Here is a 14,083-nt window from a genome sequence, read left to right on the forward strand (position 1 = left end):
TAAGAATAGTTGTGTTTTTGTTACCTTAGAATGAGCCAGAATCTACAAAGGGAGGAGGTCCTCTTTAAAAGTGGCTGCCATTTTGAGCCACCACGTTTCTACAGTAGCCCAGAACGGACAAACCATTCTACCATGGTTGTAGATACTGCCACTTCGTGTATTCACTGACATCCAAACACTTGTTGTGAGCTTTAAATACAGTTTGCAACCAGTCAAAAGTTCTCATTGTGATTTTATATAAAGTTTTGTTAATGAAATCTAAATGTCAGAGTTGTTTTTATAGAGACAGATCAGCTGCTATTACAGCTTCAGGCTGCGGTGCCGGTCAGCTCATAATCACCTGACGGGAGATCTTTTATCATGTCTCTTTCTTAGTTTTGACTCCATGTTGTTACTGTCATGCACAATGTAGTTTCAGAGAAGAGCTTGTAATGTCATCAGTGCATTTGTTGAAAAAGGGTCAACTGCTCCTCCCAGGCAACTTCTGCCCTACATCTTAAAGTAAAATCTCAAACTTCTTTTCCACATTTGTAATTGTTCTCTCGGTTAAAACACTGAACTGTCTCACCGTGTTCATTGCATCAGTACAGATGGCACAGCGGCCTCCTCACACATGCTCAGACATCCCATTGGTTTCTGCAACAGTGTTGAGCATGTATTCTAGAAAGAGCTGAGCATTCAGCTTCAGATTAGATTGAAAACAAATCACATGATCACAACTTTAAAGGCCTTGGAAACCAATTTCCATTCTCAATCAGCGGATTACTATGAGTGATTGGATTCCACATGAATACAAACTTTCAAACAAACTGTTTTGTCTATTTTATGAGACATACCTGTATTTGTGTTTGGGCTTGTGGTCTTCTGACTGGGTTGTCAGTGAGGCTTTGTTGGAAAAGTTGACTTCACATTTTTTAGGGGCTTTAAATAAAATTAATACCAACCATCCCTCCACACAAAGTGATTGAGTGCATCACTAACTATCTTCATGATCATCATATCTGGGTGGAAACTTTTATCCACAAACAGCATCAAAGCTCAGAAAGATGCAAACACTGGTTAATTTTCTCAATAATCAGGACACTTTAATGTAGTTTGTGTCATACTGTGATTACTATTGACACCTCTGTCACCAGCTCAGTCTGGACAGACATGAATCACAAAGCTGGGTCCAATATACTTGTGTAATATACATTCAGAATGTACTGTACTTTAACCATTAACAAAATTGTAATGGGTTTTTAGTGTATTTTATATACTAGTTTTGTAACTAACTAACTTTCTAACATGAATCTTGCTCTCACCTGAAATGCTTTCTAGTTATAATAAAGCAGGACTTAACTAGATGTGGAAACATTTTCCTTTTTGGTGAATGTGCTGTTGATATGTAATACGATGTTGTTTTTACTGAGATATATAAAACCCAAAACAAAGTTCATCCGATCCCCAACTATTCTGTCAACATCAACAGATTGCCCTCCCTGCAGCCTGCTGTCTGTATGTACTTCATCCCCTCTCTCCTGCTCTCTGCTGATGTACAGACTTTCTGTTCAGAGAAGGAAAGCCTGTTTGTTACGCTGGAGAGTTTCAAAGAAAGGGAGACAACCCGTCCGCTGCCTGTCTCTCCCTCTGCTACAATTCAGCCGACAAAACAACAGATCCCTATCTCCATGCAGAGTCTGCTCTCCATCACGCCGACCAACTCCCACACGAGTGTCATGCAAAGTGCAGATGACTGGTTTTGTTGTTATTCATGATCATTTGGGCAAAGTTACGAAAAGTGTTGCCAGGAAGTGGTGATGTTGACCAGAGTGCCATTTTGACCGAGAGGAAAACGTACGATTTAAAAACAATCAAAGTTCGAACAAAAAAATTTCTCAAATATTGCTTTTTATGAAAAGTAGTAGACCATGTGCAGCTGTGTGAGCAGTGACGTATTTATGATGTAGGTGTGAAATGTTCTAATAATCAACTTGACTACAAAACTACCATTAATCCAAATACAATGACGTTAAAAAGCATTTTTCACCTAAAGCTGATGATGAGAGTTGTTTTTATCAGCGTTTTTATATTTCACTGTTTATATCTGAACTAAATTCCATTATAGTTTAAAACGTGTTGTAAGCAAAAAATTTAAATTAATTAATTAACAATAATTAAATTTGTGTTCACTTTAATTTTGTATGACTTTAAAGAGCAATGATGCAGCTAAAGATAGTATTTCTGAAAACCTGATTAAAAAATTCCTGAGTGGTATTTAAACTGTTGGCTGGATGAGAGGAGGATGGGCTTACAGTGACAGGGGAGTGTGTGTGTGTGTGTGTAGAGTGGGAGGGGAACAGACAACCACCGTCCTTTTAAAACAAGTTGTCCTGTTTGTACTTCATTAGACCTCATCACCTCATGAGCAACAAGGACAATAATCTGAAAACAGCAATTAAAGGTATGTGCTGAATGTGTGTAGCTATCTCTCCATTTATGTAACAATATCTAAATTGCAGGTGAGGCTTTTTTTAAATTAGTTGTTTCATATCCAGTCATATTTAATGTAAGAATATTAATATACTTTAAAAATCTTTTCATTTTATGCATCTTAAGAACATACATAACGGTTAAATAAATTACCCTTTTTTCCATGTTTAAGATTTGTGTATGAGACCAAAAGATGGAGTTCTGGCCTGAGAATCAGGGGCAATCATCTCTATACTCCAAATTTGGTACTGTTCCTGGGAGAAACTGTACACATAAGTAAGTTCAGTGCTATGCTTACTATTTCAGTCAGTATAATCTTTGGATGATCAAGTTTGGTAACATGGTTCTATGGTTTGTACTGTAGTGTGCCCAACGAGTGACAAAAAGTAAATTGTCACCAAAGAGTCAGTTACTTTATTTGCTGCAGACCCTTAACTAACTTCAACACTGGCTAGTTACTGAAAAATAGTCTTGATACAAACTGCTACATTGTTTTTATAATCAAGAGAAACTGTACAACTTTTAGCAACATATTATTTTCAATTTCAAAATGTTCTTACAAATTCCATTTTCTAAAACACAGCATATTAATTGTGGAAGATGGCTTTGTTGAAATAATTTGAATTTAATCCCACCCTTATCCATCATTTTACCCACAGCTACCATGACAGACATCAGGCAACTCATTATCCATTGTACTATGGTGAGCAGCAGGATCAAAGCAGGGAGTCCAGTTACTGGACAGTACCAGGATCAAGAACAGGAGGGGCTCCACAGGAGTACACTAACTGGACGGACCAGGAGATGAACACCCATACTTCTTCTCACTTCCCTTTTATTCTTGACCGTCACCCTCAGCAGCAACAAGACCTGGGAGAATATCAGTCGCATGAAGCCAGAGACAGAGAGTGGACAGCAGCTCAACGAGCAGCGAGGGAATATGAGAGAGGATTTCTGAGGGAGGGATGGCAGAGGAGGTGGGAGCCCTGCAGTCCTGTCCGCTACAACAGGGATGTTTCTACAAAAAGGAGCGACAGCAGCTATCGAGAACTGGAGGCTTGGGCAGCTCGATACAGCCATTCACTTCCAAGGAGGAGACGTATAGAGGCAGAGTTGAGGGGTGCCTCTCAGGGGCTGTTGGAGAGCAGCAGGGCTCCAGAGAGGGACAGCAGGAGTGGGACAGATCCTCGAGTGGCAGCGCTGCAACAAGCCTTACAATCGGCAAACATCAGAGAATCAGGACTGTGGGATCGAGGGGGCAGACAGCAAGCTCCGACCTATTATCCACCACAAACTCCTGCCACTGACACAAGCCACATGTTGGACATGAAGGAAAAGACCGGCTACCAAAGGAGGATGTTCAGCCAACCTCCTGGCTATATGGCTCCCCCTCCCTACAACAGCCCACATAAAACTTCACCTGTGTTGCACCACTATGACACCAGCTGGGAGCAGAAAGGTAGGAGACAAACCTACTGGTCACAGCCCACACTCAGAAAGCAGGATATTGCTGCAGATCTGCAGGATCACAGAAAAGCAGAGAAAGAGGATTTTACAAAACCAGATGGGAATCCATATACCTTCCCAGAGCTTGAAGGACTAAGACAGGAATCAGATGCTTTACAGGCAAGCAGTCCTATTAGTATCCAGAAAACACACATACAGCCTGAGGGTACCTTATCTCTGCAACAACCACATGTGTTACATGCAGTTCAGAATAAAAATATAAAAGAGGAAGCATCCTCAAAAGTCATTGAAGGTAGGAAGTTCAGATTAAACAAAAAGACAGGTGGGCTCACCATATTCTGCTTGGTGTCTCGAATAGCAGGCACCACAGAAACCCCATCTTTGCCACTTTGTACCTCGCAAACAACCATTCAAAACACAGAATTAGGAGAGGTTTCTCAAGGACTAAAGGACAGTGGAGAGACTGATCAAACACACAAACTCTCAGATGAGGTAGACTTCAAAGAGCCAACACTCACAGTGCAGTCAAGTACATCTGATGAGAGAAATCACACAGCGACACCTACCTGTGCAGAAAGTAAGATGCTTGAGGTTAATCTATCAAACAAAGCAGAGACAGATGTTGTCGCCTCAGAAAAAGCTAATTATGCCGATTCTACATTTGGAAGACAAGTTGCTCAGTCAGTGCAGCCAGTGTCAGTCAAATACCCTTTGTGGAGGGAGCCTAGTTTCACAAGCAGGGCAGAAACTGAGAGTTCATCATCATGTTTGAAAGCAAACAATGAGGAAGAAGAATCAGATGTTCTGCACAACCAAGAGGACTCTGCTGAGGTTCATCCAGTTGACACTGAAGTAAAGAGACTGGACATCAACAAAGACACAGAATCTGAGGACAGTACAGATCTACTGGTTATTGACACAACCTGTGTTGTTGTTAAAATGGAGCTGATTCCATCACCCAAAAAAGAGCATGTTCATTACTTAGACTCCACACCACACACTGAACACAGTCCGCTTGATATTCAATCAACCATCTCTCCTGAATGTATCCAATCAAACAGTCAGCTGGATCAGGATGTGACAACTGACCAAAATGCAGAAACAGACCCCTTGCACATTAGTGAAAGGCCCAAGACTGAACTAGACTCAGATCTTATGAAGAAACAGGCACCCGCAGGAGAACATGAATTCTTGTTCCCCTGCTTGTCCTCATCTTCAGTTTTTAGTGAAAGGGAAACCTTGGAGCAGCGCGCAGAAAGAATCCTAGGAATCCCCCTTCATGACTGCATCACTGAGCAGCAACCTGAAGATGCAGCGTCACTAATTGAATCGCGTGTGGATGACCAGGAAGTTGAACCTTCCTCAATTAAAGATAATGACAGTGATGATGCAGTTGAAAAAATCCCAGAGGACACAAAAGAGGAGGATCAGTCACATAATCAGTTAGAGGTCAGACAAACTGAGGATGCTCCAAGTTTACAAGAGCATAATGATGTCAAAGATCAGGTGGGGAATGAAGGTGGTGAAGATTTTGAAAGACCAGAGGAGCAGGTGTCGAATATGGAGAATGACATTGTCTCTCAACTTGAAACAGACATCAAAGCTTCACCTGAAATTGAGATGACTGAGGATCCTCTACTTAAATCTACTAGTGAAGACAGTACAACTGAGCAGAGTCAGGAAGAAAATCACCCTGTTGAAAATGATACCTCTTCTCAACATCCCTCTCAGTCTCTCAGTCAACCAACCAACCTTTCTAATGCTTCTTCGTTTTCACCCTCGCCAGACTGTGAAGCAACAGACCCTGCTCTTTCTCTCATGCTCTCATCCTCTGATCGTATGTCTCTCTTGCATATCTCAGAATCAAATATAGAGGAAGGTCCTGATCCTGAGTTGATTGCCCTCAAATCTGCAGAAAACCTGGCTTCTTACCCTGAAACCTCATCTCCTCCTCACACCCCATCACAGCAACTTCCATCTCCTTTTCTACCTGGATCAGCTGACATTTCCCCAAGTTCCACTCCTTCTGCAGACCATTCCCGAAGCCCTTCTCCTCTCGATTTGATAGATCAAACTGTAGAAAACGTATCTGGCGTTGAGGACCAGGATGAAGAGGGTGAAACATCACAGCTGCTGAATGCTGTGATCAGTGACGCCCTTGAGGACCATGCCAAAGATATAACAGAAGAGCTGGTGTCACAGCAACAATTAGAAAGTGGTCAGCCAGATGATGCTGCTTGTGTGACAGAGAGCAACGTCACTGATGAGCAACGAACAGAAGAAGACGATAAAGATCTTAGAGACCATATTATGGAGCACACACTTAAAATATCCCAAGAAAACGCGACAGAGGCCAACATTTTGCAGCAACAACTTGAATGTGTTCAAGAAGAGGATTTTGTTTGTGTGGAGAATTATATGATTGAAACTGAGCTACCAATAGAAGTCAGTGAGGATCCTACAGACCACATTATGGAAGAGACACTTAAAATATCCAATGAAAACGTCATAGAAGTCAACAATTTGGAGCAAGAGCTTGAAAGTTGTATGACTGAAGAGCAACTACCAAAAGAAGTCAATGAGGACCCTACAGACCACATTATGGAACAGACACTTAAAATATCTCAGGAAGATGCGACAGAGGTCACCATTGTGCGGCAACAACTTGAATGTGTTCAACCAGAGGATGTTGTTTGTGCAGAGAATTATATGACTGAAAGTGAACTACCAAAAGACGTCAGTGAGGATCCTACAGACCACATTATGGAAGAGACACCTAAAATATCCAAAGAAAACGCCATAGAAGTCAACAATTTGGAGCAACAGCTTGAGAGCTGTATGACTAAAGATCTACAAGTCAATGTGGATCCTACAGGTCTTTTGGAAGAGACAATATCCCAAGAAAATGTGACTGGAAGTCAAATTCAAACAGAGCTCAACATTTTGCAGCCACAATTTAATAATGGCCAAGAAGAGGATGCTTTCTGTCTAAAAGAGACACATATGGCTGAAGAAGAGCAATTACAAAAAGAAGCCGATGAGGATCCTACAGGTCTTTTGAAACAGACAATATCCAAAGAAAATGCTACAGACTCTCAAACTCAAATAGAGATTGAGGTTTTGCAGGACACACCACAGACTGAGCCATCTTCTCTTCCCTCACCTTCAGACTGTGAAGCATCTAAATCACTTTCGGATGTGCTTTCACCCTCCGAGCTTCCTTCTCCACCACATGTATCCCACAGGTCAGACACAGAGTTTGTTTCAGTCTGTCCTTCAGTTCTAAATCCTGATGTTTCTCCTGCTGGTGGCATCCCAGAAACTGTGCATCCTCCTCTTCACTTGGACTCTTGTGATGAATCACTTCAGTTCTCAACTTCCTCTGATTCACCCCTAGTCTTGCTTCCCAGCTCTTCAACTTCTCTTCCGCAAGGGGGAAGTGGAAGCGTTTACTCTGACTTACCCCTCGAAGAAGAGCCTCAGTACCCAAAGTCCCTGTGGGATGCAGTAAATCGCATTAGGAAACATACAGCGCCTGACTCTGAGAATGAGGAGGAGGAAGTGAGTGAGCTGTGGGATCCAGAGAGCGCAGGGGAGGACTTGGGTTATCTAGATGCGGAGGTGGACATGAATTCTGATAAGATAGTCTTTGGCGAAGCAGAGCAACAGGAGGTTTTAACAGAAGGAAGTGTTGAGGATGTAGAAGTGGGACAAATCCAGCAAAATCTGTGTCATAAAGAGCCAAGGGGACATCCCGAAGAAGACACACTGTCCTGCAGCAGCGCCAGCAGCCACGGCTCTAGGGACACTGTTATTGTAGCGGATGAGGACGAGGTTGAAGAAACGCCACCTGATGAGAACGACGAGGATCTTCAGATAGCTGAGGGAGAGCAATGCTGCTGTGGTGAAGTAAAACATGAGACTGCAGCGAAGGAGGAAGATGATGGAGATGAGAGAGTCACAAATGAGTCTAGTCAGAGCGAGGAGTGCTTGGGTGAGGGGGCAAATACTACAACAGAGGTGGTATATACAACAACAGAGGAAATAACAGACACAGAAACAGATAAAAAAGAAAATGAGGAGGTTTTCATGGCATCCGAGGTCGCTGACTCAGATAAACAGGATGATTGAAAGTGAGTCTGTAAAATAACTGCATAAACAAGGAATGCTGGCCTGAAAACAACAACTACAGTTTGTGCCATCTAATTTTGTATTGTGCCTGACAATGAATGGAAGTAATTTCCTCAATAACATTTTGTAGCCAATATTTTTTACAAAGGCTGATGTCTTTTTTTAGTTTAAGTGTAATCTTAGAGCTTTTTTTCTATGGATGCATGGTGATGCATTTACTATTGTTATAGAAACGTAGGCATTTAGAGAAATCAAGAATAAACCAAACCAACTCTGTTTATTTGACAAATCTATTCTTGTAAAGCAGATATTGTCATACTTTTTCTCCAAATCTTAATTTCTCTTTATCTGCTGTTTTAAGGTAGTATGTAGTTGTGAAATTATGAAAGTGGATGAAACAAAAGACTTGATTATTTGGAGTGATTTTATGGCAGAAAAAAGCCATTGTTCTGTATTGTAAGTAAATAAAATGGTGGAGTGCATTAACAAAACACTGTGGGAAGTTCATATTGTTCATCATAAAGTTCATCTCGCCTAGTGGTGAATGTTTTGTTAACTTCTGTTTCCAAGGCAACGAATGAACTCAATTTCAAGATGTATGCCAACATGGTCAATAAGTCCTTAAAATGCTCAGAAAAAATGTAATGACAACTGGACAAACTCCATTGTGTGATACAATCGAAAGCTTCATAACAGCCACTAAATAAAAAGGAGTCAAATACGTTTTTCTGATTAGATGATATAAATAAAGTCTACAACTGGAATACGTTTTAGTTCAAAATATAATTGCTATGATTTTCCTGCCTACACATTTTCACTTTGGTCAGCAGTCCATTATAATGTAATAAAGTACATGTCCTCACCTCTCAATTAAATCTGTCCAACAATACACTGAAAAAGTTCTGTAATGTATTATGTTATGTTTTTAAATAATAGTTTATATGTATAAACAAAAGGGCAAAGACATTTAATGTGTGCTTTTTGAGCCTGAATGTCCTTAGCTAACATAATTAAATCAAATAAATACATGTATCTATCTTAATCTGTGTATCATGCAGTAGAAACACACACATAGTATCAAAACTGTTCATTACTGGTTATATCTATCACCTTGGTATGAGACTTGCATCAGCAACATCAGAATATACTGCTATGAAACATTTCAGCGACACCAATTCATGATTTAAGCTCTATGACTTGTAGTTGAGAAATTAGAAGCTAAACTTTTGTTGATGTTGTACAAATATATTTCTATTGATTAAAGACAAGACAGATGCAGAAAACTTACAAAATTTATATATAAAAAAGAAAATGGAAATATCAGGAGAATGTTCACGAGACAGAAAGATATTTTTTTTCACACATTGAAAAAGTAAACAATACCAAAAATACTTTCTGGCTTTTCTACATCGACAATACAGCATGAGGACTTTCCATCTGAGTATGACTCTTTAATTTGGACTCAACTACGATCTACGATTGTGGACGATAGCACACTCTAGTGGGGTTACATTAGAGCTCAGCTTTACAAGACAGAAGAAAAAATAACTCTTCTCGACTCTTAATCTCATAATCCAAAGGGATTGCAGCTGTTTTTTTAGTGTTTAATGGACATAGGATGTGTAATCTGCCTGCTCCTCAAGCTACAACGGTCCAAACTATTCTATACTGTTTTTGTTTGGTATAAAAAGTTTTTTTTTTTTTTTAGCTCTGGATCAGAAGAACAACATGGATGGAAAGTAGATTTTTTTCAGATATTGGTACTATCGACATAGATTTCACTCCTTTTACAAGTCAATACCTGAATTTACTTTGAAACCAAAGCAGATTCAAACAGTTTATGTATCAATGTTAACAGACAAAAAAGAAAGTGTGTGTGAAGGAGTGTTTTAAAGCCTCTGGAAGGTTGAAAGTTTGAATTCACAATTTTGCCCAAATCAATAGTTATGATTCCCATTCGTCCTTAATTTTCTTTTTTGACTTTTGCTTAAACTTGAAATGAAAAACATTTCTTGAACATTTCAGCTCATGAAGACATTTCCAGCATCAACCCGCCCACCTTAGCAGCAACATTAAATATTTTGGACCAGTTTTCTTAACAACAGTAACAATACCTGGTGGTGGCCAAAAGGGCATCGATCTTTGAAGGGTGATGCAACATGGGAAACATTTGGTCAATGGGACATCAGTGAAACTATGTCCACTCAAATCTAAAAGTATCTAAATTTAATGGACCTTTACATTGTGGCCTTTAACTTTTTCACCTTAAGGAATATTTAACCAAGAAAGAACAGCGCTTACTGACCTAACATCAGTTATTCCTGTGATCTCTGACAGTTCAATAAATATTGACGAGTATTAAAAACTCTCTATTGAAGCTAGAGCTGAAGATTGATTTAATGTGGCATCAAATGACACTTTCAGACAGCTGTATGGATGTCCATTCATTGTGAATAAAGAAGACTAAGGACTTAAGGACCAGTTGACCAAACTCCAACCTGATCTCTGTGTACTTGTCTTAAATTAATATGCTTACTGTATATACACAGTTAATCCTGTAAGACATCCTGTATCTACTGGAGAGTGTAACTTCATTTTTGCAGTTTCACAGTTTCAGTTTTACCTGCTGAGGAGCATCTGAAGGCAAGACAAGAGCCTTCATTTGAAGCACAGAATATTGAATAGTATAATAACTTACAGTATATAATAAGTGACAAGATAGTCCAGAGATATGTTGAAAAATGGCAAACTGGTCCCTAAATTGTCACAGATCACAGGAATAACACTTATTTTCAGGTGGATTTTGTCCTATTTTACATCATAACTTGTACATCTTCCACCACTACCATGGCATAAACCGTTGATTAACTGAAAATATTACAGCACCCAATGTCTCCAGTTCAGCTGAGGAGAGACGGCAGTGAGGGCGAGGGGACATCAAAGTTCGTCGTGGGGCATTTTCAGAGCATGGTCGCAGAGGTCTGCAGAACACACAACCAATTAAAATACAGTCGCTGTGGTGGAAACTATAACTCAAATGTCAGCATTGAAAGAAGAAATGTTGAGTGAAAAACACACCTGTCCTCTTGCTGCAGAGTTTGTCTTTGACATTATCTGTCTCATGAGCAAAGAATTCAATGATTTCATCTTCATGCTGCTCAACAATTGTTTCACACTGGAGAAAAATTAATAAAAGACTGTTAAAAGCCGCACAATTCACAGTACAAGTCACACGACTGTGGGGTTGGGTTGCATGAAAATAATCTAGTTATCATTAACAATAAAAGCTCGCTAATGCAAGGAGCCTAAAACATGATGCATTTACTAATTAACTACTACACTGTGGAGGAGGGCTGTACAGAAAATTGCACTCACTGCAAATTTTAAACTGGCTGTAACTCTTGAATCGAGTGTGGCTTCTGAGAGGTCCATGGCCTCACCGCTCCGAGATTTGATCCTAATGTAGGACTTCCTGCTTGTGGAAGAATCTGTCCGCTCGCCGTAGTCCTCCATCCTCTCACACACACTCTCCATCAGCTCGAGGAGGTTTCCCTCTGAGCGAGCCAGAGGAACCTGGTGGAGTTGAAGATGAAGTGAGGTTTCTCTTCATGCTAACCCACTCAAACATAAAACATAGCACTTAAAATGATATTTTACTGCAGCAACACCTTAAGTGTTTCTCTCACACTAAACCTAATACTAAATCAGTTTTATTTTATAACACTAACTTGACCATATTTACAACTGGGAACTCCATGATAGATTAAATCTCACTCAAACAATGAGGTTTTTTTTTTTTTACTTCTTATAGAAATGGGCCGTATGGATAAAGTCCTCTGTCACAGTAAATGTAACTTTAAATGGCAATATATAACATGATAGTGTACATTTTCTGGAAATTAACTGAGAAACTGTTAAGTCTGTTTTTATAAAATCCAGCAAATTAAAACCTGACAAATCCAGGTTTTTCATCACGTTGATGAAAAGAATACAAAAACCCAATATTGTCATTAAACAGTCCTTCCTGGTTATTTGCAGCTTTGGCCACAGTGATCTAATGCACCAAGAGGAGGTGTGACTAAAGCTACGATATTAGATCATCTCAAAGTTTATCTTATAATGTCGCTCAACCCTAACTTGTTATATCACCTCAAACTCAACAGGTCTTCCTGTGACACACAGAAACCTCATAGGAAATTATTAACAGGGCTGCTACCATAGATTATTTTACTTTATCGATTCATCTGCAGATTATTTTCTCAAATAAATGGATTAATCATTTGGTCTATAAAACATCAGAAAACAGTGAAACATCCATCACAATATCACATCCCAGTCTATCAAATGTCTTGTTTTGTCCAACCACAGTCCAAAACCCAAACATACTTCATTTTATTATCATATAGGACAAAGACGAGCTGCAAATGATCACATTTTAAACCACAAAAGGTTTCAATCAAAATCATTGTGCACGAAATCAATCAAACAATTAAACCCTGCTTTTTAAAAACATGTGCAGGACTACTTGTACACGGTAGTCTTACATTTACAGTAGTCTTTTACGTCTTTTACCAGTAAGTCTTACAGTTCTTACAGTTGAGTCTTACAGTAGCAGAGTAGTCTTTTCACAGTCGTCTACAGCAGTCTTACCAAGTAGTCTTACCAGTTGCGTCCTTTACAGTGCTTACGCATGTTTTCTAGTGTAGTTATCATCGTCTTACAGTAGCAGTAAAGAGCAGCCTGCACAGTGGGTTGGACACAGATCACTACGTGGCTGCTGCTGCTGCCTCACCTCTCGGATGGACTGGCTGCCGTCCGGGTTGATCCTGAAGGATCCGGTCTGGATCATTTTCTTTGGATCTATTTGGGAGATGGCCCACTCCATCTCGTCCACCAGAGCCCTGCAGGCTGCGGGGAGCCCAGAGGACACGCATTAGGGTTTATACGTGCGCTGAACAGAGAGTGATCCGGAGACACAGGACACACAGACACACACGTACCTCCACACCTCATGTCCTGTCCCGGTCTGGCTGCCTGGCCGAAGCTCAGGAGCAGACACAGAGCCACGCACGATGTGAGCAGGAGCGCCGCGTCCCTCATCTTGTCCCTGAAACACAGATTTCACCACAACACACACACACACACACACATTAACCGGCAAAACCAAGCGGTCAACTCACTCACTACCACGTTAGCCGGTAACTTCTGAGCCACCGCTACAGCCACACTGAGCTTTCCGTCCGACTACCGTGAACCAGACACACATTCACACACGTTTAGTCAACTTTCCAGTGAACTTACGGGTCTCTGACGGTGTTTTCGGGACCACCGTTACGCGTTACGTTTACGTTACGTTTACGTTACGTTTACACGCTGGCCCATCGCATTCGGTGGAATGTGGTGACGTAGGCAACGGAGCTGCTAGACCGGAGGGAGTCGCGCTCGAGACAGCGCCCTCGCGGGGCCAGGAAGACAGCCGCTCCATGACAACCGCTCTGCCGTTACCGAGGCAACCTCTCAGCGCAGCAGTCAGCTTAAAATGCATTTGTTGTTTATAATGTATTTTAGCTATGTTATAGAGGGGGAGGGGGTCGACTTTAGAAGAAAGCAGCGTCAATGACACAACTCATCTAGCAGCTAAACTGCTGCTGCTGCTAATAGAAGCAACAATATATATTTTTGTGTAAAATGATCTAAAAACAGACTGATTTAACGAATAGAAGCAAACTAAAGGCAAACAAGGTGATCAAAGTTGTTGAGGTTTGAGTCAACACACTCATTAAATAATTGCTGGTAGCCCCATCAAACCCCTGCAGACATATCATGCTTGTTTTGTGCTCAGTAATATACACTGGAGCTATAAAGGCAGAGACAAAGTACAGTTTAGACACCAGGTGATCCTCCCAGCAGCCATAGTAAGAAAACACAGGTGTGATAACATTGTGTAAGTGTTAGTAACACTGGACACAGTGAGCCAGCATGCACAATACCAGGACCCTGAAACCGAAGCAGC

At 40.7% G+C, this 14,083-nt stretch overlaps 1 protein-coding gene across 2 annotated transcripts; it reads right to left on the reverse strand.

Annotated features, from left to right (window-relative positions):
- Nucleotides 1–9,294: 9,294 nt before the first annotated feature.
- cnpy2 (canopy FGF signaling regulator 2) lies at nt 9,295–13,463 on the reverse strand. 2 transcript variants are annotated; one of them, XM_035662623.1, is made up of 6 exons: nt 13,372–13,463; nt 13,071–13,177; nt 12,863–12,978; nt 11,446–11,643; nt 11,149–11,245; nt 9,295–11,051 (listed from the first exon to the last, which is right to left on the reverse strand). In XM_035662623.1, the coding sequence occupies exons 2-6, from the start codon at nt 13,168–13,170 to the stop codon at nt 11,008–11,010; spliced, it is 555 nt and encodes a 184-aa protein (XP_035518516.1). In that variant the 5' UTR covers nt 13,171–13,177; nt 13,372–13,463; the 3' UTR covers nt 9,295–11,007. The 2 variants fall into 2 exon arrangements, with proteins under 2 accessions (XP_035518516.1, XP_035518515.1); XM_035662622.1 differs by lacking the exon at nt 13,372–13,463 and having other exon boundaries at nt 13,071–13,365.
- Between the last annotated feature and the right edge of the window lie 620 nt (nt 13,464–14,083).

Source organism: Morone saxatilis, unplaced genomic scaffold (genome assembly GCF_004916995.1).
Source record: "Morone saxatilis isolate NCDOM2014 unplaced genomic scaffold, NCSU_SB_2.0 Contig18, whole genome shotgun sequence".
Classification (NCBI taxonomy): domain Eukaryota; kingdom Metazoa; phylum Chordata; class Actinopteri; family Moronidae; genus Morone; species Morone saxatilis.

Excerpts from the sequence above, each read along its gene's own strand:
- cnpy2 (XM_035662623.1), bottom strand. The coding sequence starts at position 13,170 with ATGAGGGACGCGGCGCTCCTGCTCACATCGTGCGTGGCTCTGTGTCTG. Across the intron at positions 11,246-11,445 it reads CAGCCAGTTTAAAATTTGCA|TGTGAAACAATTGTTGAGCA; the intron begins GTGAGTGCAATT and ends ATTTTTCTCCAG. Across the intron at positions 11,052-11,148 it reads ACTCTGCAGCAAGAGGACAG|ACCTCTGCGACCATGCTCTG; the intron begins GTGTGTTTTTCA and ends TGTGTTCTGCAG.